General features: G+C 38.9%; 2 protein-coding genes across 3 annotated transcripts in view; both read left to right on the top strand.

Moving 5' to 3' along the window:
- ORMDL3 (ORMDL sphingolipid biosynthesis regulator 3) overlaps positions 1-7,570 on the top strand; it is a 28,994-nt gene extending 21,424 nt beyond the window's left edge. Inside the window, exons 5-6 of one of the 2 annotated variants that reach the window (XM_083377243.1) lie at positions 2,545-2,654; positions 3,870-7,570. In XM_083377243.1, the coding sequence (XP_083233369.1) occupies positions 2,545-2,654; positions 3,870-3,898 (139 nt within the window). In that variant the 3' untranslated portion in view covers positions 3,899-7,570. Of the gene's footprint in view, positions 1-2,544; positions 2,783-3,869 lie in introns of those variants that run through there. The other variant, XM_083377244.1, reaches the window with a different exon arrangement.
- GSDMA (gasdermin A) overlaps positions 2,749-24,826 on the top strand; it is a 46,586-nt gene continuing 24,508 nt past the window's right edge. The window contains exon 1 of the mRNA XM_083377242.1: positions 2,749-2,971. Within this exon, the coding sequence (XP_083233368.1) occupies positions 2,902-2,971 (70 nt within the window). The 5' untranslated portion in view covers positions 2,749-2,901. The remainder of the gene's footprint in view (positions 2,972-24,826) is intronic.

Genomic DNA, 24,826 nt, shown 5'->3' with positions numbered 1-24,826 from the left:
TGGGTTAGATAGCATCACCACCAGATGGATTCGTAGCTGGCTGACAGGCCGTACTCAGCGTGTAGTCCTCAATGGAACTGCATCTACATGGAAGGAAGTGTGTAGTGGGGTGCCCCAGAGCTCTGTTCTAGGCCCAGTGCTCTTCAACATCTTCATCAATGATTTGGATGAGGGGATATATGGGGAACTCATCAAATTTGCAGATGACACCAAGCTGGCAGGAATAGCCAATACTCCAGAAGATAGGCTTAAGATACAGGAGGATCTGGACAGACTCGAACACTGGGCACTATCTAACAAAATGAAATTCAATTGTGAAAAAAGTAAGGTTCTACATTTAGGCAGGAAAAATCAAATGCACAGGTATAGTATAGATGGTACCTTGCTCGATAGTAGTAACTGTGAGAGAGATCTCGGAGTCCTAGTGGACAATCACTTAAATATGAGCCAGCAGTGTGCTGCAGCTGCCAAAAAAGCCAACACAGTGCTAGGCTGCATTAACAGAGGGATAGAATCAAGATCACGTGAAGTACTAATACCACTTTACAATGCCTTGGTAAGGCCTCACCTGGAATACTGCATCCAGTTTTGGTCACCACGATGTAAAAAAGATGTCGAGACTCTAGAAAGAGTACAGAGAAGAGCAACCAAGACGATTAGGGGGCTGGAGGCTAAAACATATAGGGAACGGTTGCTGGAATTGGGTATGTGTAGTTTAGTGAAGAGAAGGGTGAGGGGTGACATGATAGCAGTGTTCCAATATCTCAGGGGCCGCCACAAAGAAGAGGGAGTCAAGCTATTCTCCAAAGCACCTGAAAGCAGGACAAGAAGCAACGGATGGAAACTAGTCAAGGAGAGAAGCAACCTAGAACTAAGGAGAAACTTCCTGACAGTTAGAACAACTAACCAGTGGAACAACCTGCCTCCAGAAGTGGTGAATGCTCCAACACTGGAAGTTTTTAAGAAGAGACTGGACAGCCATTTGTCTGTAATGATATAGGGTTTCCTGCCTGAGCAGGGGGTTGGACTAGATGACCTCCAAGATCCCTTCCAACTTCTTCTTCTTCTTCTTCTTCCTATTATTATTATTATTATTATTATTATTATTATTATTATTATTATTATTATTATGTTGCTTCAGTGCAATATATGTATTGCATTCATGCTTGTCTGCTTAAATACACTTTATTGAATGAGACATAGCTCGCTGGTTTGCACAAGACAGTAATGACAAAAATACCAACATGAAAGCATAGTGGGATGTGGAAGACCAATTATTGCTTTTTGTACTACCCAATCTGATAACAATTTGGAAACCAATGGCAAGTCATGGGGACATTGTCTCTTCCCTGAGTTCATCAACAGCATTTATCAACTTCTCTTCCTCAGGTTATCTAGCCCTTTTTAATACCTGTCTCAAGTAGGCATCTTCATCTCATCTTGTGGTAGCCAATTTTGTACATTAGTTCTTTCCAAATGTTCAGAATCCCTATTTTCTTCTTGCCCCAATTTCTCTCCTCAGATGACAATGGAAGATTGGGTTGCAAAACAGAAGTGAAGCCACTACAAAACAAGCGGCAATTTTTTGGCACACTTTGTTTTGCTGCTTTTCTTCAGTTTTAGTGGAAAGGATTAGCCAGGAGCCACACAGAATTAATAACCAAGTAGGATTGCTCTTTTTTCAACCAACTCTTTAAAAGATCACAGTAGACAGGATAGGCCTGTAATTGCATATAACTCTGAGACATCTTTATTTGGCCTTTTTATTGGAGCACTTTATAATGCTGTGGCATTCCTGCTATCTTGGTTGGAATTTACAAAAATCATTGTAAATGATTGAAGTACAGGTAATCTTCATTACCTGTAATGATTAATTAGCACAATTGGGATTGGCAATTTGGTCACTACAATCTTACTTCAGCTTTCCTTTATAGACCTGCAAAGATTGTAAATGTGAGGATTGGTCTGAAAATTATTTCTTCACCACCATTGTAATGCAAATGGTCACTATAGAAGGCAGCCTCTAAACAAGGATCACCTTTAATAAATAGAGTCCTTATATCAGATTAGCACATTAAAAAGCCTAATAAAGTTTGATGAGCTTGTTGATCAGAAGGTCGGCAGTTTGGCGGGTCGAATCCCGAGTGCCGCATAACAGATTGAGCGCCTGTTACTCGTCCCAGCTTCTGCCAACCTAGCAGTTCGAAAGCACGTAAAAACGCAAGTAGAAAAATAGGGACCACTACGGTGGGAAGGTTCAGTGCGCCTTTGGTGTCTAGTCATGCCGGCCACATGACCACAGATACGTCCTCGGACAAGCACTGGCTCTTCGGCTTTGAAACGGAGATGAGCACCGGCCCCTAGAGTCAGAAACGACTACCGTAGCACTCATGTGCGGGGGAAACTTTACCTTTTTTATCAGATTGCAGACCCAGGCATTTTTTTCCCCTTTGGTATCATCCAGTTGTGTAGGACAAGAGACAAATGTTTTAAAGTATTTTAAGCACTTTTGTAAAACTGAAACTCCTTTACTTTCCTTTTCAGTTATTTTTTTACCAGTTTCTACACAAAATATGACCGGGTACATTTCATCATCAACACCATCTCTTTGATGAGCGTCTTGATCCCCAAGTTGCCCCAGCTGCATGGTGTCCGTATCTTTGGAATCAACAAGTACTGAGTTCAGGGGGGTGGGAAGTCTTTTCTTTCCCCTCTCCCTTTTTCTGGTGAGCTGTGATATATCAGAGTGAGAACCCAACTTTCTTTGCTCTGGCTGCATCTTCAGGTTAGGATTGCAGGAGAGCTCTTCTTCTCAATGGGTACATATTGCACAGGATTGCAAAAACCAGCAAAACATAACCAGCTCTGGGCTTGCAAAAAGACAAGAGGAAGCTGAAACGTATGATAATTAATCTTATTATTTCTTCTCAAGAATCTGAAAATAGAAGCAGACAACACTACTATGTAAAAGGTACTTATCATTTGTTCTCTGGTAGGAAAGTATTCTGTTCAGAAGGACAATAGAAGCCTGATTCAAGGCAACATTTATTTAAGATGATAAATGCACTTTAACATCAAACTGTCCCTTTGGGGGAGTTTGACTTGCTCACTGAAGGGCTATGCCAGGAAAAATTAAGCTACAGCCTATGAAAAGAATAGTCAGATTTCTCTCATTTGTTTATAAAAACCTTTAATGATGTAAAGACAGGATTAGGGTAGAAGAAAAGAGGCAGGAAGCAGATGAAATGCTTGCCCTTGGTTTTGCAGTGGGTGCTACAGTTTGAATCCCAGCTTTCCCGCTGCACTCCTGGCCAGAGAGTTATTGGCTGAATGATCAGCCTCTTGGAGCACAGCTAGCTTACTGTGAAGTTACATGAGAGCAGAGATGAAGAAGACAGGGAATATGGCTAAAAAAAATATCGGGGGCCTCATTTCCAATATCTTTGTCAGAAATCCAACAGTAGTAGTTAAATTATTAAAGTCTATTGTTGATTACTACTTATTCCTGACAGTGCTGAAGTTCAGAAGCTAGTATCTCTCATTACTCGTTGTGATGTCTAGCAAGGTGATGGGTTTGTTTTCTTTGTACCTACCATCCATATGGTAGAACAGATTTTTCATAAATAGATCATTATGTTAAAATAAAATCGATCCTGTCTAGCAGCAATGGCGCATCTAGCACAAAATAGTCTTTACTTTTAGGGACTGCTTGCTATTAGCCTGTTTCTCATCAACAGTGCCGGTTACTGTAAGAAAGGAAAATGGGTTTTTATTTGGTTGACGTTGTTAACCTATCATTTCTTCAAAAAGCTGCAAAAGGAAAAGGTCCATTTAATAATGCAGATTTCCTCAACTTACATACTTTCCAGATATGTTTCGCATTGATTATACTAGTTAGACTGCTACATGAGTTGAATCTTCACACATCTCGAGGGCATGATCTGGGAAAAGGGCACTGCTGCCTGGGTGTTTTCCTTCTGCAGCTTTTTATTAGGGCACAAGAAGAAGGAGAAAAGACGACACCAGAAGCTTAATACATTAAGACATGGGACATCAACATTTAAAAAAAAACCTCAGGCTGCATTTGGGCACTGAAAATATTTTGGGTGGATGAATTTTGATGATCAATATCTTGGATATATGAAGTTGCTTCTTATTACTAAGCATGCATTCTGTTAAGAAGAGTATAATTTAATTACTCCCTACCCTGCCAATGTGCATATAGTTAGTTAAGAAAGGGTACTGCAGTAAAAATTGACATGGCTGGAATATTTTTTTGGCATTATTTGTTCCAAGTTCCTAAAGATTGGAGCTTGACATCAGCTTCTGTTGTTTTACTAGTTAGCATACACATAGATGCTAGTGGAGTTAAATATAAAAATAAGCGGATTTTTTTTTCCAGTTAGGTAATTAAATTCTTTTAACACTTCTCAGGAAACAGTAGCACATCTGAAACATTTCTTCTGTTCCAGAGAATCTAAGTAAAATAGGTACTTCTTGTTAACAAATATTAACAGGTTTTGTAACGAAACATATTCCAGAACATAAAAGGACACCTAAATGATAATGTAGGAGTTATATGCACTATAATGTATGAAGCTTCAAAAATTATTCTACATGGATCTAAAAGGGAGGAAACTAGAAGTTAATAATGTGAATAGATAGTGATCACTCTGGGGTTTTCATCTTCCCATTTATAGTGACAATATTTTTTATCAAAGTTGAAGTACTTAGTGCTTGAACCAATAAGCTAACCTAAAGTTGAGCCATAACCCAGTCTAACTCTATGTCCTTAAAGCTTCCTCTCCAGATATTAGATCAGTCATCAAGTACTAAAAGGAAGATAATTTCCTCTTGTTTGATTAAATGTAAAAAAAAGTACACGATACATGGAAAATTCCTAATTCTCAAACCTGATCACAGTGACCTGGTCCTGGGGAAAGCTGCCCAAAGCCAACCTCAGGCTCTGGCAATCACTTGTCTAGTGGCTTTCTCCAACCCTTGGAGCCATCACGCAAGATGGCATGACAGCTCAAATGCGCTTCCCAAGTCACGTGAAGTATAGCAGGATTTCAAGATCTTGTAAGATTTGAAGGTTTTTGGGAAGAGAGGAGGGACGCTCTTAGAATTTGACAAGAGTTTTATTACTGATTGTTAATAAAGTATAACACTATTACTACCGATACAATTATAAAGTGCTGGCATCTAATGTTATTCATTATGGAATCATCTAAACAGGATGTTTCAGTTGTGGCAGGTCTAGCTCAAGGTTTACTATCTAAATCAGTCTTTTTGAACCTTCATTTTGCCTAAATGAGCTGAAGACTATACAAATGCAGCGGTGAGGTTTATTCCATTAGGAAAATAATGAAAGCCCAGAGAGGAAAAATGGCTTTTCCTAATATAATTTTTCTCTGAGAGATGTGGCATTCCCAATTCAATACATCTAGCAAAATACTGTAGCAAATAATTCTGGGAGCTATTCACCCAAATCCTAGCATGGTTGGGATTCTTCACTGTTATTTCAGCACATCCTGTTTTTATGCGTGCGTAAGACATCCTTCACAATCTGGTGTCTTCAAATGGGATTGAGCATCCTTAATTGCCATGATCCTCCAGCCAAGACTGTAAGTCAGAAAACATCTGGAGGAGCTTGGATTGCAGAAAGATTGTCAAATACATCTTCAAAGCAAAGTACTTTTAAGTATCCATAAAAAGAGAACATAAGAAGAATTTAGAAGCATTTGGAAAAAAGTAGATGAACTTGTATATATTTGTTCTACTTTTTATCCTTAAAAATGGTTTATTTAATGTTTTTCTGTGTGGTTGTAGTCTTTGCTTATGTGGGGGCTTTCTCTCTCTCTCTCTCTCTCTCTCTCTCTCTCTCTCTCTCTCTCTCTCTCTCTCTCGTTTTCTTTCCCCTTCTCTCTCCTGGAGGGAAAGTTATTGAGAATTCAAAATTGTACTGAAAAGCTATTTATGTGCTCCTGCAAATCAGGGGTGAGTGGGTACCACTGCATCTGAATATTCTATGCGCAGAGTAGTTAGCTATATGCAAGCAATGCTGTTTCAGTAGCAGCTTTAAAAACTGAGTAAGTTTAAGCCTAGCACTTGCCTTAAGGAGAAACCAAATTAACTGGTGGAAAAAAGTGTTTCCACATTCTGTGCTGAAAATAATAAATTGATGAATGCTATCTTTGGTTCAAAAATTGAATTAGGGCTGTTATATTGTACATTTATCTGCACTATTCAGATATTTAGCCCATTTTTATCCTGATTCAGTGTCCTACAAGGGATTATAGCCAAAATCTCTCTCTCTGTAAAATGCTTTCAGCATTCCTAAAATATTGTTTTAGAACTAAATTAATTGTTTTAAAATGTGGAGTTGCCAGCTTGCTCCTGTGGCAAACATTTTTAAAGCAAAATGTTATTTCAGTGATTATGTGGTTACATGTTCTTTATGCTGGCCAGGTGAAGTTCATGAAGTGTTGCTAAGGGATTGCACAAGATAATGCTTGCAAAATTGTTTCATAATGGGGTAGAAAACACAGGAGAAAATGTCATTCTCCATGTCACTTTGTGGAGGATTTGCTCAAATCTGATTTTGTACAAAATTGGTCAAGATGGCATCCAACCCACCCTTCTTATATTCCCAGGCAGCTGCTTTGATCTCAGTGTGTCTTTAAGTTCATAAAATGTCCTTGTGCTTCTTTTATAGAACAGAAAGAATTTCTTCATCAGTGTTGAGTGTTCACTGGAAAAAAGGCAGCTTTCTCTATACCAGGTTTTTGGCCCTTCAGGAATAAAATTATAATTCTGTAATGACTATAATAGAACTTTAAGCAATTTTCACTAGCTGTTGAGGATGCTGATGGGACTGATAATGAGTCAACAAATCTAGAAAAAGGGCACTTCCCATAGTAGCTGAATTCTCAGAATACACCAATGATTCTTTATCCATGTGAGCAGAAAGAGATGCCCATCACACACAGAGTGATATAGTTTCTATCTTTTGTACTATAGTAGTTACCGTCAAAGAGTTAATAGTTGCTCTTGTGTAGTCATTTAGTTGTTCCAGGTCTTATCTCTTTACTTTTAATGCAATTTAAAATTTTATTCTGTTTTATCTCTTTCCTTTAAAAACTGAATGACTGATTCAGGAGTACTGGTCTTATTAACCTAATAAAATGAAATGATACAGTAGGACCAAATCCTCAGTCCTATATCACACTGTTAAAATTAAAAGCTTCAGGTTACGCTAATACCTTAGAGTTTTGTTATTATTAGGCATGAGATATATTGTGAACACTGTCTTATCACTGGAATAATGTAGGATTCCTCTTACTATTTAGTAATAAGTTTCCCTATTGCAGAATGGGACAACTAGCCCCAGCCGACTTGGCACTGGACAAGTTGATGCAGCTAATTCACTGTGGGACAATTCGATGCAGGATAACTCAACAGAGGGACAAAAAGAATTGCTGCTCACCCCAGTCTCGAGGACTTCTAGCTTGAGAAGGTTCAAAGCTAAATCAAGACAAGGCCTGCTGCAATTCACTTATTCCTATCTTGAGTTATTCCACGTTGAATTGTCCCATGATGAGTTGGCCAGGGTGAGTTGGCTGGGGCGAAGTGCCTGCAATGAGCCGTCTCCTGCGGCTCCCAGTCCTCTGCCTTGCAGTCCAAAAAAAAAAGTGGGACTAAAAAAGTTCAACCAATCAATTCAAATATGCAGGGCAGGTGCATATCTCGCCTTGGCTCCACTCTTCAGTCAAACCCTGTTCTGCGCATGTGCGCATGTACACACATACGCACACATTTTTTGCGGCTCCCAGTTTTTCCTTTTGTGAGGGAACCGGTTCCGAGTGGCTCTTTCACTGTTTCAGGTTGCTGACCCCTGTCCCAGACCCTCCCCAGCATGGGTACATAATAGTGTTCTTGGTCATCAAAGAAAGTAGATAGGCATAACTCTAAACCAGCAAATTGGGTGCAGAAAAAAATTGTGTTGGCTCTGTCAGAGGGATCAAGGATCAATTTCTAATCGACTTTACTCACATGACTGTATAATGAATTACTGTATAGAATTTGTACTTAACACCCTCAGATAGATAGAATTGTAGAACAATTGAACCAGACCCTAAAGAATATGTTAACGAAATATGCAGCAGAAGATCCTACGTATTGGGACATGTGATTGCCTTATCTATTATTTGCATATAGGGTAATTCCGCAAGCCTCCTCTGGTTTCAGTCCCTTTGAACTCCTACATGGTGGATGACCCAGAGGAATCTTAAGTTACATAAGAAAAAACTGGACAAAGAGAGTGCAACGTTCTAAGTATATTGTGGGATATACTGTACTTTGACCCAAAGGGAGAAATTGACAAAGGCTCTGGATGAGACTACAAATTTTCCATCCCTAGTTAAAGAAATTTTAACCAGCATTCAGGCACATTGGCTACTGTCTGAGCCCCAAAGACTTCCCACTGACCATCACCTTAGGAATGAAGAGAGGCTAACATTGTTTCAGGGAAGAATTAGGATGCACTTCTTCCATTGCTATATTATGTTTATACTGCTTCCCTGCTTTAGATTGCCCAGTTAAAGCTATTGTTTGTTGGGGTGGGCGAAAAATATTTTGCAGTCTTTTATAAATGGCAGGATGACAAGACTCCCTCCACCCAAATTCCATGTAGCAACAGGATTAGCATTTGTATCCTACATGGCAATGAGGATGAAGATATCATCCTGACGTCCTGGCAAATTACTTTATGGTGGGCTTCAGGACAGTTCATATGACACACACACAGCTATGTTTTCCAACTGCAAAAAGAAAACAGAAGGGATGGAGCTTAGAATTTCCACTGATACCAGACAAAGCTCGATAGACTGATTTGGGCAGTCCTGCTATACATTACTGCATACACAAAAGTTCAAAGAACCATGTAGCACTTCTAGAGCAGGGCTTTTCAACCAGTGGTATGTGTACCACCTGTGGTACTTTGCCACATGGCAGGTGGTACACGATTGCTAGCCAAGCGTAGGAGGGGAGGGGAATGAGCCGAAGTGAGCCAAGCTGAAGGAGAGGCAGCTGCAGGACTGGCTGGGCTGGCAGAAGCCCCAGGATCTGGCAGGGCTCCAGCTGATTGGCGCTTCCAGAAGCAGCTCGGAGCTTGAGGTGAACAGAAGAAAAAAGGGGGGAGGGGGAAGAGAGGAGAGGCTATAAAAGAACATGGTTTGGGTGGGGGAAGGAGTAAAAAGACAACAGGAAAGGTTTGATCCCTTTAAACAAATGTAATTAGTTTTACCCCCTTTAATTGTCTCTGTGGCTTTTAGAAAGTTTTCTTTGAAGGTAAACTGGCTTAATTTAAAGCTGAAGCTTTTTGCAGTTGCTGGAGCCTTTCAGTCAAGATTGCAGCATTGTGACACCTGACACGCTGGAGGCAGCTTAAAGAGGGGAAAAAACGGAGTTTGTGTTTTTTTATTTTCTTGCTTTGCACTTGATTCGTGTGTCTTCAAGAGTACAGGGAAGGGATTGTGTGTGTGGGGGGGTACATTCTTACTACACTGTGGAAGAGCTCTGAAGGGCCAACCAGCTAGCTCAGGAGTCTACAAATTTAGCAACTTTAAGACCTGTGGACTTCAACTCCCAGAATTCCTCAACCAGCCATGAGGGCTGAGGAATTCTGGGAGTTGAAGTCCACAAGTCTTAAAAGTGTCAGGTTTGAAGACCCCTGAGCTAGCTGATAGTGGTGCATATTAATAGAAATATTATTAAATTAAATTAAATTAAATTAAATTAAATTAAATTAAATTAAATTAATAAACATGGATAAATTCATCATACATTTGTCAGTGCAAAGGGAAAGTGATTCAGCAAAGGAACAGCCACCGAAGAAATTAAAACTGGTACATTTTTACTTTTTTCCTACAGTTTGTAACATTTTATTAGATTATAGAATAAAATAAAAAAATACAAAAGCAAATAGTAGGACACAGTGGAGAGGAAAAAGGGGGGAAAGTGAGGGGGAGAAGAGAAAAAGAATTGACTTCCTCTGTTGCAGTAGAAGGAAGCATTAACATTGAGCCTCAACTTTTTACTTTTCCATAATATTATAAACTAGCCATTTCTATAACAATAAATGAATCTAATCAGTAAAACTCAAAATCCCCCCCCCTTTTTTTAAGTCATCAAGTTTCTGGCACCTTGCTAAGCACTGGTGGTACTCAAATATTGTCATGTCCTAAAAGTGGTACAATCTCTGAAAAAGTTGAAAAGCTCTGTTCTAGAGATCTAGAAATAGAAGGGGGTTGGGGAACCCAGCTGGATGCTTTCTCCAGCTTAGTTAATACACTTACAATAGTACAGTACTATGTTCTCTACGAGCTAACAGTTCAATATGTACTCAATGTGAGGGAATGTAGGCTTCCTTTTAGCTTCAGACTATGTACTTCAGAAGAGTATAAAGCAATACAAAAAATAATCTATTTTTAAGGTATGATAAACATTTTAGTAAGGCAAAGGTAGCTGAGGCTATCACAAAGAAATTTATGAAATGTGTATGGGTTATTCTTTAATTATAGTGGAATAATGTATTGATTTGCCATTATCTGAAATATAATTTTTAGAATGAGCGTGTGAATGGTATTTTAAATTAGTTTTATCAGTTCCACATTGAACATCTTTACAATGAACATAGAATTATAACTATATTTTTTTTCTTTCATCTATCCTACCCTATCCTATTCCAGCCTAGCCTACATTCCCTATCCTATTCTTTCATTTGTAGATTTGACCTTAATTTTTTGTGTAGTGAAGAAATCCTTCGTCTGGAAAACTTTCTAAGACAAAGTGTGAATATTAATTTTATGAGTCCTTTCTACAGTATTCCTAGAGAAACTAATAAAACAAAAATCAGTATTCATGTAATATCCTGTCTGTGGTACTGTAATTTATGGTTGTATATGAATGTAGCAATAATATTGTTTTAGCCAATGGTCTTTGCAAATTTCCAGAAATATGAGAAGTGTAAGAAATTCAAATCCAAACAAGAAAAATAATAATCTGAAAATGGAAACATAAAGTAGCAAAATATGTTGACCAAATTCATGTTAATGAATGTCAGATCAAAGCATAGCACTTCTTAGCCAATCTTGGCTGACTTTAAAAAGTTAAGCAAGTCAGGCCTGGTTAGTATTTGTATGGGAGATTGTAAAATAGATTGGATTTATTTGGGGGGCGGGGAAGAACAGGAGCTCAGTTCTATAAAGCAGTGATACTACACTTGATCTCAGCCAAAAGGCTAAGAAAAACCTTCAAGAGCAAAATATCTAACTATGGGCCTGACACAGAACCAAAGAATAACTCTAACCAAAGCAAGATTTAAGCAAGCTTCAATTCTGTGGAAAAAATGGGCAATTTCATCAAATACCTCATCCAGAGAGGATGTATTAAAAACTGTATATGACACACAACAAACAGAATATCACTCATCTCCTCTGCAATTGTCAACCACATGCCTTAGCCAGAACATGGCTTTTTAAAGTCACTAATTGATAGGAGAGCCTATTGGGACCCCATTAATAAGTTATCTTACTTTCTCCAAGGTACAAACACATGGACAGAAAGAGAGACAAACAAGTATATATCTAAAGCCAATTTTCTGAGTTTCCTATCTAGATCAGATTGGAGTTAGTTGCCAAAGGAAATGATCTTAATTGACTATTTTGTTAATATTTTTAATACCGCAATATGCTGCATTATTTTATTTTATGTTATATGACCTTTAAACTAATCAGTCAACATTAAACTAAACCAAACCATAAAGTTATGAAGAAATTCCATGGATACTTTGATGTATTTATCAGGAGTCAAACTATATTAAAGAAGCCACTCCTTATTGTCTATGGAAAGTACAGCTTTTCCAGCAGCCAAGAGAGAAATCACAAGAAGTGACTACTGTGAGTAAATCACAATAACTTTTATATCAACAGTACTTCTGATTTAATAGTTTTCTAAAATGCAGCTCAAATAAAGTTAATTAAAATGGCACTAAGAAATGTTTGTTCTGTATTAGAATTGTATAAGCTACAGAAGAGTAATGAACCATGAGTCCAGTAGGACCCCAACATTATGCACCAACTCAGTCTGGGAAAGTGACCCCTATCCAGAGTCAAAGATGAAAAAAATCACATGGGTTTGGTGGGCCAAAATCCCATATAGCCACTCCATCTTGCCAGGGTACAGTCAAACTTGATTCCTTCCCATCCAGACCCTTACAGCATCCAGGTACACCACATAACTGTCCCTGCCACCACATCACTTGTCTGTCTTGGGATGGAGATACTGTACATAATTGCATACTTTTGCCATTGATCTGAAATTCTAAACTGATCAGTTGCAGAGGGCTATTGAATCTAGCCTTACAAACTCAGCCCCACAATAAATGTGGACTAGGGACTTCCTGTTCCTGTTTTCCAGCGAGCAGTCTGAAGATTCGGAATGCTGAACTCTTCAGCTGGAATTTCTTTTTGTTGGGGACCCTAAGGGGCCAGAACCCATATTGAAGGGGTGGAATGAAGGAAGGAAATCCCAGAGACTTAGGAGAGGCGGCGGTCTCTCCAAATGGTCCAGGAGAAGCCTCCCAGAAACCAACAGAAGAAAGGGCTGACTAACTGTTTGTTCAGCCATAGTTGGAAACAACAAGGTCATAAGCTTTCAAATCAAGCAGATCTAAAACAGCATGCTTGAATCTGGGTAAGAATATTGATTTTCTCTATCCTACTTATTTTCCTGAAGAAGAAAGTCCCCAAAATAAGAGATCTCCAAAGAAAGAAAGGGAGAGGGGGACTCTGCTCCCTCCCTTTTGGTTATCAGAAGCGGCGAAACTTACCCTTTAGAGAGAGAATAAAGACTAGAAAGACCTGAAAAATGAGCAAACGCTGACACCTGCTGGTGGGTGAGGATTTTTTTTTCTCTGACCTCAAAGTTTTTAGAAAATGCAGCTGTGTAAACAAAGTGAGAGTAACAAAACTGAAGCAATGAATACTTTAGAAAAGAAAACATATGATAAGCAGCAACAATTTCAAAGGACAATGACTTTAAACTACAAAGAAATCTAGAATAACCTTCAGAGCATGAATCAACTTATTTCCAACTTAATTTCACTCCAAGAAATTTCCCAGAAAAATACAGTAGAGGTGATTGAACAAAATTCTGAGGATAGAGACTTAAAGATGAAACTGTATAAAGTGAACACTTCACAAAAGGAAACATTTGATAAGCGGCAAAAATTTCAAAGGACAATGACTTTAAACTACAAAGAAATCCAGAATAACCTTGAGAGTATGAATCAACTTATTTTCAACTTAATTTCACTCCAAGAAATTTCCCAGGAAAATACAGTAGAGATGGCTGAACATAATTCTGAGGATAGAGACTTGAAGATGGAACCATATAAAATAAAAATCATGAATTAATCCAAATGGGAAATACTTCAACATGTCCAAGCAACTTTGAAGATAAGGAAAAGAATGAGAAAAAAATCCTTACAGGGAAACAAATGATGTAGCAAAGCATACTGATTAAGAAAGGCAACGGCCAGAGAAAAAAGACTAAAATAGAAATCCAGAAAATAGATGATGGAAATTATCAGAAAGAATAATTAAAAAAGAAACATTTGTTTGAATATGGCTAAAGAAGTGGAAAAACTTTGAAATAGATTAGAGGGATGAATTTTTTTCTTTCTTTTTTCTTAACTAAGATAATATGTTTTTTTTCTTTCTGTTAAAAAAAAGTTGAAATGATTTAAACAAAAGCAAATGTTTTAGTTATTTAAATTGACGACAAGAAAAGCATAAAAAATGTGTTTTGAATGAGAGTTAAAGGATTAGATGATTAGAACTATTGAATAGAATGCTTAAAGTTTAAATAGATTAAATACATTCTTAGCTACGGTCAAAAAGAATAAGAAATTGAGGGAATACATTATATTAAATTAGGAGGGATACATATTTTAAGTTGTATGTTATTTTTTGTATTTCAGTGCTCTTGTTTCCCTTTCTCTTTTTTCTTTTTCTTTCTTTTTCTTCTTTTTTGTCTCTCTCCTCTTTTCTCTTTTTACCTTTTTACTTATTGATTAAGAAATATAAAAGCATGAGAGGGCTTATATGGGAAAAACAGAATTAAATCCATCAATGTAAATATAGTTAACTGTTGAAAAGAATGTCACTAGTAAGAATATTTAGAATTTGGGGGGAGAAATAAGCTGAAATAAACACGGTAACAGGATTTACGATAAGGCAACTAAAATGACAAATAGAATTATTGAAACTACTTAATTGTTAATTAAAATAATGAGAATTTGTCTTAATCTAATGTTTTGCAAAGAAAGATACTTTGGGGAAAGGGGAAATCAAATGAAATTAGCATATGAAATATAGATCATAGAAATTAATTATTAAGGATTGTTTTATAAATGTTACCCAGACAACATACTGTTTACAATTACTGAATGATTTATGTTATGTTAAAAATTCTAATTATATATATATATATATAAATGTGGACTAGGTCTGTAGATCATTGTTTCTCAATCCAAGTCATTGTAAGATGCGTATACATCAACTCTCAGGATTTCTCAGCCAGCATAAAAGACTGATATTTCCTCCACTCTACAGTCTGGATAACTAATCACTATATACAGGTTCTTCTTATAAGCTGGGTTGATAATTATATGTGTGAAATAAATTCATATTTTTATATGCTAAAATAGCAAAAAGTGGTGAGGGCCTGGGCTTCTCTTGAAGATACAGAAATAAACTATAAATCAGTTTTCTGCAACCTTCTATATCAGGCATATCAAACTCGCGATGTCACGTGTCGTGCAACGTTATTGGGACTTTTTCCCCATTGCTGGCAATGGGTGCGGTTTCAGCGTGATGCATCCAGCCCACAGGGCCAGCAGTTTGACATGCCTGTTCTGTATTCTCTATGTGTTAGACTATGGGAATTAGGCTGGATTTCTACACTGTTGTAAGGCATACTTTGTTTCAAACATGTTTTGTTGAAAAAACTATTATGACCTAGTTCTCACAGAAAACTAATCCATAAACCATGGTTCAGTTATTGCATTCAGTTAAAACCAGTTTAAACCCAAGTTTGTTAACACACTGAAATTGGTAGCTAGGTATTTTGGATATAGTGATTTCACTACACTCTCTTTATTCTGCCCTGTCCTTGTGGGTCAGATTTAAATCAGCCTGAGCTATTTCAGTTTTAAGGTAGTGTTTTCCAGCAGAATCCTCTGGCAAATGCAGTGTGCTTCATCAACTATTCTGTCAGCAGCTGGAAGGGATCCCTGAGGGATTGTGGCAGGGCAATACCCATTGACCACTGATGTAGGCACTTCTTTGCCCTAGAGCAGTGATGGCGAACCTTTTTGAGACCAAGTGCCCAAACGGCAACCCAAAACCCACTTATGTATTGTCAGGTGCCAGGTGGGCGTGGCCCATTGGGTGGGCATGGCTCATTGAGTGGGCATGGCTGCAGTGGTAACGGCAGACTGGGTGGGACTAAAAAGTTCAATCAATCAACTCCAACTTTGCAAGATCTTTTTTTCTCCATGAGAAGTTGAAGTTGATTGATTGAAACTTTTTTTTCTTGCACACGGCAGCGGAGGCCTAAAGCGAAAAGGTTTTATAAAACCCAGCTGAAGGCCTAGGACTGGGGCAACGGCGCGTGTGCACACAGAGAGGGCTCTGCATGCCACCTGCGGCACACATGCCATAGGTTCGTCACCACTGCCCTAGAGTGTAAAGTATCCAAACTTTACATTAAACAGATAGTCCTTCACTCTTGGGTCTCTGCATGGCCCAATCACTTTTATGTACTCTCATCTGTGCAGAAGACTGACTTATGACAGAACAAAAATCAAGGAAATGCAATATAAATAGTAGGATTGTGATAAAAGAATTCTAAGCTAATAGCAAGGAAGTGAATTTGTAGGTTTAATTATGAAAGATAGGGCTAAAATGTATGTCAAAAGTATAAATTGACATCATCTAAACAGTTGTAAATTTGCATGAAATTAGAAATTCATACTATCTGGATGTTATGCTTTGGTAATAATTAAAAAATATAGGATGTATTTTGGAGAAAAACATTTTAAATAAAAAGTGATCCACCCATTCGGAATAATTTTCTCCTGGATCAAAGACAGAGGCCTAATCTGAAAATACCCATAAATGAATAGAACAGAACGGAACAGAACAGAATAGAACAGAACAACAGAACCTTAGAGGTCTTCTAGTTCAGCTGCACCGCTCGAGTAGGAGAACCTGTACAATTTCAGACAAGTGACTGTAGTGTTTTTTTAAAAACCTCCTGTGATGGAGCACGCACAATTTCTGAAGGTAAGCCATTCCACTGGTTAATTGTCCTCACTGCTAGGAAGTTTCTCCTTAATTCCAGGTTGCTTCTCTCTTTGATCAGTTTCCATCCATTGTTTCTTGTCTTGCCCTCTGCTGCTTTGGAGAATAGCTTGACTCCCTCTTCTTTGTGGCAGCCCCTCAAATACTGGAATACTGATATCATGTTGCCTGTTTCTTCTTTTCTTTAGACTAGCCAAATCCAAGTCCTGCAGACATTCTTCATATGTTATAGTCTCCAAGCCTTTGATCATTTTAGCTGCTCTTCTCTGAACTTTTTCCCAGGTCTCAACATCTTTTTTGTAGTATGATGACCAAAATTGGTTGCGGTATTGAAAAATGAAATGTGATCATTGTTTCAATAAGATCTTTTCATACATGGTATAAAACTCATTTTAATATCTTGAATATACATTCTTTGAGTCTATACATTTATAACTAAAGTGCTTTCTGAAAACAAAAATATGGAACTATTTGCTTCCTGTTGCATAACATGAGTATATTTATGAAAATACAATTGCAAAATATTTTTTATATTGCTACAATATTGTGGGGTTTTTGTTGTGTTAGCTAATAAGCTGATTGCAACATTGTGGAAGTTTTTTTCCCTTCTCAATATTAGTTGGGAATATTTGAAAAAATGCATAGCAAGAAAAAAAAATATTTGCAGACTATCATCCAATTTCTTAAAGCTTGAGGCTTACAGTGATCTCTGAAATTCCTTTGCATCTTCAATTCATGCCCCTTGCCCCATTTTGCACATTTTATCCTCACCTGCAGACTGAAGGCACATTCAACATGAAGGTCCTGGAGCTCTCATTGCGCACATTCAACATGGAGGTCCTGGAGTTCTCATTGCAACTTCATCCATTGCTCAATTTAAATCAGCCACTAGCTGAGCACTGAGCAGCCAATCAGCACTCATTCTCTCTGCTTTATGCTCAACAATTACTGAATCCACCATGAATTTGTCTATATGGACTTGTATTTTTAGATAGTCCTTACCATGGCAATTGGGTCTGGAATTTCTTTCACTAAGTGATGCAGTTATAATGCACAATGTGACATGACTGCATATCTTAGCAATTTCAATCCCAGTACTCCCCATTGCCACTGTTAAGTGACAACTGTTAAGTGACAACAGCTTCCAAAAAGCAGTCAGTGGGGAAATTGCAAGTCCTAGGCACCTCTCAAACAGGCTGGCGGACAGATATGTGGCTGCTGCTGGGTGGGGGGGATGTGCACAAGGATGCATGGGTAGCCATCGAGATAGGTAGCTGCACCACTCAGGTGAATTGAAGATACAGATAAACCTCAAAGTGGCCTCAACAAACTGCCAGCCTGCGGGCCAGACATGTCACACAGAAGCCGCGCCCACCCCATTGCTGGCAATGGCAAAACAGTCCAGATTCGTTGCGTGATGTCACATGACGTTGCGAGTTTGACATATCTGCTTTTAAAAAATGCAAATGACCAGCGGTCTGCAAGAAATATAAATCCTTCCATTCCCCACCATCCAATCAGAGCTGAAGAAGCTTCTTGAATGAGAAGTGAAACATCTTCAAAGAAAAACAAAGTCCAGTTACCTGTTGAAAAAGCACCTTTGGGTTCACAAGGGCCGCTAACCTCTTAGCCATAATTGCTAAGTTCCATCATCTTTACTAACCATTTCTATATCGTAGGTATTGCAGTGTCTTTCCAGGGCTGAGCATATAAAAGTCATGCTCCTAATACATGTAAAAGTAAAATATTTTTCCAGTCCTTTATCCATAAACCCTAACAGAAAAAGTTTCTGGTCTGAATTGTATTTTAATTTTCAAGATTTCAAAGTCTTGAAAAGTGACCAACTGTTTCAAGGTTTATACTTCATTCCCCATATTTCTAAAGATCCAGGTTCAACAAAAAATTACTTTTTGCATGAATGTGCATTGTTTCCATGTCTTGTGTTCATCTGACTCCATTTCTGGAACTTGAGACCATAGGTTGATCAGAGATGCTCTACATAAAAGCACTTGTGTCCAAACAGCTCGCTAATGCTTTGGCTAAGCTCCATCCATCCCTAGTGACAATTTACAGGAATCAGATGTCATGTAACACTTGCTGGGCATCTTAGGATCAAGAGCATAATAGAAGAAATGACAATGATATGGTTCTAGCTGACATGATACCTGAAAGAGCAGTGGTGGACACCACAGGACACACTGCTATGACACTTTCCCCAATTCATGTCAGCATCACCAATAATATTTTCAAATATGTATGCCACATTAGAGTTCTTCTGGATACAGACAGAAATTTTGCTTTTTTTCTAGGCTGTTGGATTGGATCATCTGGTTCAAGAGTTGTCAAGTTCTGAATTGAGATACAGCCCTCAACCTTTGAAGTGATTTTCCCAGGGTTATATTTCTGTAGTGCTGCTCATGAAGGCAGCATTTTCAATGCTTATTATTTATTTAGCGTATGGCAAACAGTCTCAGGGAAATCTATACATGCTAGACACACAATACATGCTAGATACACAATGCAGTCGCAACAGCCTAGATTGCTAGTTCATTCTGTTTGGTGCTTGCGCATCTACCCTAGGTGCAGCAGAGAAGGAGAACTAGCTTTGCCCCAATTAACTAGCAGCAATCAGGTTGTTGGCTCTTTGGGGCTCCTCCAATTGATCTCACCTCATTCGCCTTGTGTTGCAGTGCCTCACAACTGACCAAGTCCAATGCTGACTTCCATTCTTAGCACACATGAAAGCAATTAGGTTTTCCCTATCAAAGTGGTACCTAATTATCTACTCACAGTATCGAACTGCCTGGTGGACAGGAGCTAGGGATCAAGTGATGGGAGTTCATTCTGTCCCACTGAACCAGGCTCAAATCACCGGAGTGCTGACCATTTCTGGCTGCTAGTTCCAGCATCATTAAGCCACAGTGACACTGCATCCCTTTTTTCAATGCTGAAACTTGCTAGCCATGGTAGAATGTGAATTTAAAAAAGGACTATCCATTAGAATTACTCTTAATAGTAACCATGAATATGGCTAGCAAAGGGAAGATTTTTTTCCTAAAATCTCCCCTTATTCAGGGCCGTTTTTCTCCTCTTGAGAATTGGTATAACTTAGTGTTATGAAGATCTCTTAATGAGGGATCACATTGTCCATCAGAAAAATTGACTGAATTAGATTTAGATCAGTGACACTATTATGAAATTATTTTTTTATTAGTTTAACCTATTCAATTTTAAAGGATTACAGAAAGGAATCACCAAAGATATGACTTTGGCTAGGCTCAACTTCATTATGGAGGAACTGCACTCAACTATAAATATGTTTTCACTCACTTTTCAAATGCAGAATTTTCTTGAAACTTAAGGAAAAGCAATTTCTTGAACATTTCAATAAAAATCTGATACTCTTACTAGAGAAAGAGGGAGAGGAAAGAAGAGAGACTTATCATCATCTCAAAGAATGCCTAGAAGCATCCCTGCCATAAATTTGGATAAAACAATGAGAATTAAAGGAAGTGTCCCACACACTATGAAATCTATGCACAGTTATTCTCTGTTCTGTGTAAATCCAATGCTAAAGTATTTATATGCAAGAATCCTCCTCTGATCCCTTCATAGTAATCAAGTCAAGAAAGATATGCAGTCAATGCACTTGAGTATAGAATTTTAATTACATTTTTTAAAAAAAGTGAATTTTTTTTGTTCAAGTCCTATTCCACAAATCTTGGATTTACAGCTGTGACGCAGCTATTATTGTCTCTGACATACACTTCTCTTTTTTAATTTTGTAATTATTCTGGCCAAATATTTCTCAAAGTTGTGAGATGGGATACATATAAAAGGCTTGCAGTAGTTTTAAACACCAAAGAATCTCTAAAACCTCCCCAGAAACAACGGGAGGGGAGGGGGGGAAGGAAACTTCTTGACCCCAACCACCACAATCTTTCCACTATCAGGAAATAAGTTTGGCTCCATCTACTCAAAGAATGTTTGTCCCTGTTATAAATAATATGCCTTATAATGTTATTTATTTCATGAACCAAAATGGAACAGTTGCTTCAAACAAATTCGATAACCTTTAAGGGAATAGCTTTAGGTGCATAAATGAGTACCAAAATGTGGCTCCCTGATCAGTATTATAAGCAGCAAAAGCCCTATTATGCCATTTATGTCCTGATGAAGAAAAAAATCTTTATTACAGTATAGCAATTTTTTTTCACAATTTAGACTGAATTATAGTCTAAATTTACTAAATTAAATTTACTAAATTTACTAAATTATTTACTAAATTTACTATTATAGTAAAAACATGTCTATTGTGGTAGAAATAACCACAATTGTTCTAAGTAAGAATCTGTTTCATTTCCTGGAAATTGCTTGTCAAAAATCATGGCATAGTAATAATATAAAGGAAAATCCAGGCTCCATATCAGTAACTAACATCCCAGGCCAAATATTAAGCTGTAAACCAAGGTTAGTACTTTTGCCTGGCAAGCCAATCTGAGACCCAACAAAAAAAGTGCACCATTTCATTTCATGTCTAACTGCTGTTCCCTCAAGTTTGCAATAGTTGTATTTAATCACAACATAAACATGCCCAGCAAACTCTCTTTTCTGCTGTCTCTCCATGAAATCGTCTTTTCTAATCCCAATCTTGTTTTCGTTATTTTCCCCCCCTTGGTTGTACACTGTCCAAAATCTTACAACTGGGGCAACTTGTAAAGGGCTGTAGATACATACATAGAATGAAAGACAAAGAGGTTTCTTTTACTTGCAAAGTACTCTTGAAAATGCTGTTTTTTCCCTAATACATACATTTGGACATTAGTTCCTGCCATTTTATCAGGAAAGAACTTGGCAAAAGCTTGAAGCTGCTGAAAGTTTGGTGCTTGAGATAATATATAAAAACGACAGCCACCCGGATTGAGACCACACAGTAAATGTAAGAGTTCAGATAAAAAGGGTTCCGTGATGAGAACAAAACGGTGGTAAGGAAGAAATATCCACCTATTCAAAGTAATTCTTCTCATTCTATTATTTTAAATCTGTGTTTTTCGATCTTAGCGAATATGTAGACTTCAACTCCCAGAATTTCCGAGTATTTGAACATTCCTTTAAATGTGTTCCTTTGGGGCACTCTATGAATCATCCCAGGGCTGGGCGGGGGATTTGGAAATCGCTTTCTGTCCAATGATTTACTGCTCTTCTTGCCACATTAAAAAACGAACAAAAAATAGTGCATATCTCCAACAGCTGTCTGCCTGACAGCGAAAGGGGTGTACTATACTTGGGGAAAGCCAGTCGATGCAATATTTTCCATTTTCCACCGATGGAATTTCTCAATTTAAGAAACAGCGTTACCGATGACAGGAACAACTCCTTCTCTAACAATTCCCGCCCTTTCCCGAGCAAGTCACTCCCATCACCAGCCGCCCCGTCTCATGATCAGACAGTGTTAACAAGCAGCTACTCAAAAGTAAGCTTGTTAATTTCAGCGAATCTTACTTCCAGGTAAGTTTAAGGTAGAACAGCGCAACATTTTCTAAGAACAAAAAAAATGTATAAGATTTGTCAGCTTCCTTAAAAGAAGAATAAGAAAGCAAAACGAAACCATTCTGATGCAAGCATAATTTAGAGAAACCTCCCTAATTCCCCTGCGCATTTAACTTCTGCATTTCTATAAGCCAAAGACTGAGTTTAGCTAGAGATCTTTTTTGCAGCTTGTACGGAGCACCGTTTAAGCATAGGCAAAGGTAAGAAAAATTAAGATTTTAATTTTTTTACTTAAAGTTTGCTGGGCAGCGGACAGTTGAATATTATTCTTCCAATTAAGCAAACTTCCCAGGGACGGGAATGAAGCGGGGTTATCTTACTACAGAAATTGTAAATACAGTGTCATACATTTTTTAAACTAACTCAACCCAAAAAGATGATGCAAAATAAAATGTGGAATTAAAGATAGTAACTAATGTAAGAGAAACCAATATGCGGGTCAAGAAGCAACAGTGAGAATTGGACACAGAACCACTGACTGGTTCAAAATTTGGAAAGGAGTCCGGCAAGGCTGTATACTGTCACCCTGCCTATTTACCTTATATGCAGAGCACATCATGAGAAAGGCAGGGCTAGATGAATCAAAAGCTGGAATTAAGATTGCTGGGAGAAATATCAACAACCTAAGATGTGCAGATGATAACACTCTAATGGCAGAAAGTGAAGAGGAACTAAAGAGCCTCTTGTTGCAGGTGAAGAAGGAGAGTGCAAAGGTTGGGTTGAAACTTAACATTAAGAAAACGAAAATCATGGCATCTGGCCCTATCAATTCCTGGCAAATAGATGGGGAAGAAATGGAGGTAGTGACAGATTTTATTTTCCTGGGCTCCAAGATCACCGCAGATGGGGACTGCAGCCAAGAAATTAAAAGACGCTTGCTCCTGGGGAGGAAAGCCATGGCAAATCTAGACAGCACACTAAAAAGCAGAGACATCACCCTGTCAACAAAAGTGCGTAGGTCTTCCCAGTTGCAATGTATGGCAGTGAAAGTTGGACCATAAGAAAGGCTGAGCGCCAAAGAATTGAGGCCTTTGAACTATGGTGCTGGAGAAGACTCCTGCGAGTTCCTTGGACTGCAAGGCGATCAAACCCGGTCAGTCCTTGAGGAGATGAACACTGACTGCTCTTTGGAAGGCCAGATCCTGAAGTTGAAACTCAAATACTTTGGCCACCTAATGAGAAGGAAGGACTCATTGGAGAAGAGCCTAATGCTGGGAAAGGTTGAAGACAATAGAAGAAGGGGGCGACAGAGAATGAGGTGGCTGGATGGAGTCACTGAAGCAGTAGGCGTGAGCTTAAATGGACTCCAGAAGATGGTAGAGGACAGGAAGGACTGGAGGAACATTGTCCATGGGGTCACGATGGGTCGGACACAACTTCACAACTAATAACAACAACAACATTTGTAAATTGCTAATTGGGTAAATTGCTCCAAATCAGGTAAAAGTGATTTTTCTTTGGGTAAGGACACACACACCCATTAACCAATCACCAAAGGGACATTTTGCGAAGATATTTTGGGCAATGAAGGAAAATGGGAAGTACCGGTGTGTACAATATTAGATTCTTCATCATTTTTTGTTTTGTTTTTTAAAAAACCTTTTAAAAGTATCAGCTATGACAAGGGATGTAAAACATTCAGACATTCAAACATTCATAACACTGAATGGCTGCTAAGAGACCGGTGTTAAGTAGAGAGCTACTTGTACTTCCATATCCTTAGTTTGTCTTTTTAACTGAATCTCTGATTAACTTATGATGCTGGGTTGGTCAGTGTGATACAGACTGCAGACTAGAAGTCCTTGACTTGTTAATATCAGACTCTTAACATTTCAGAAGTTATAGAACTATGTTATCCAAGAAATGGTTTATGCAGCTAGGGAGAGGACACGAGGCTGGCTCCAGGCGGTTATATCTGCTTCTTTGAGTGAGGGTTATTTCCCCACCGTCTTGAAGGAGGCGGTGGTGAGACCTCTCCTCAAGAAGCCTGCCCTGGACCCAGCCGTTTTGAACAACTTTCGTCCAGTCTCCAACCTTCGCTTTCTTGCGAAGGTTGTTGAGAGTGTGGTGGCGCATCAGCTCCCTCTAGTCCTGGATGAAGCGGATTATCTGGACCCCTACCAATCGGGTTTCAGGCCCGGGTACAGCACGGAGACGGCATTGGTCGCTCTGGTGAATGATCTCTGGAGGGCGCGGGATAGGGGATATTCCTCTGTCCTAGTCCTATTAGACCTCTCAGCGGCTTTCGATACCATCGACCATGGTATCTTGCTGCGGCGTCTCAGGGGATTGGGAGTGGGAGGCACAGTTCTTCAGTGGTTCTCCTCCTATCTCCTGGGACGCTCGCAGTCGGTGTTGGCAGGGGGGCAGAGATCGGCCCCTAGGTCTCTCGTTTGTGGAGTTCCTCAGGGGTCGGTTCTCTCGCCTCTCCTGTTCAACATCTATATGAAACCGCTGGGTGAGATCATTCGTGGTTTTGGAGTTGGGTATCATCAGTATGCCGATGATACCCAACTTTTCTTTTCGACCCCAAACCACCCCAGTGATGCCCTCGCCGTGATGTCCCGTTGCCTGGAGGCGGTTCGGGTCTGGATGGGGAGGAACAGACTTCAACTCAACCCTGACAAGACTGAGTGGCTGTGCATTCCGGCATCCCGGGACATTCAAAATGTTCCATCTCTTTCTATGGGGGGTGAGCTCTTACCCCCCGTGGATAGGGCTCGCAACTTGGGAGTCCTCCTAGATTCACGGCTTACCCTGGAAGATCATATAGTGGCCGTGACTAGGGGGGCTTTCGCCCAGGTTCGCCTGGTGCGCCAGTTGCGGCCCTATCTGAACCGGGATGC

Source organism: Vipera ursinii, assembly GCF_947247035.1.
Source record: "Vipera ursinii genome assembly, chromosome: Z".
NCBI lineage: Eukaryota > Metazoa > Chordata > Lepidosauria > Squamata > Viperidae > Vipera > Vipera ursinii.
Note: the sequence above shows the minus strand (reverse complement) of the source record. Positions and strands in the feature narration are given on the sequence as shown.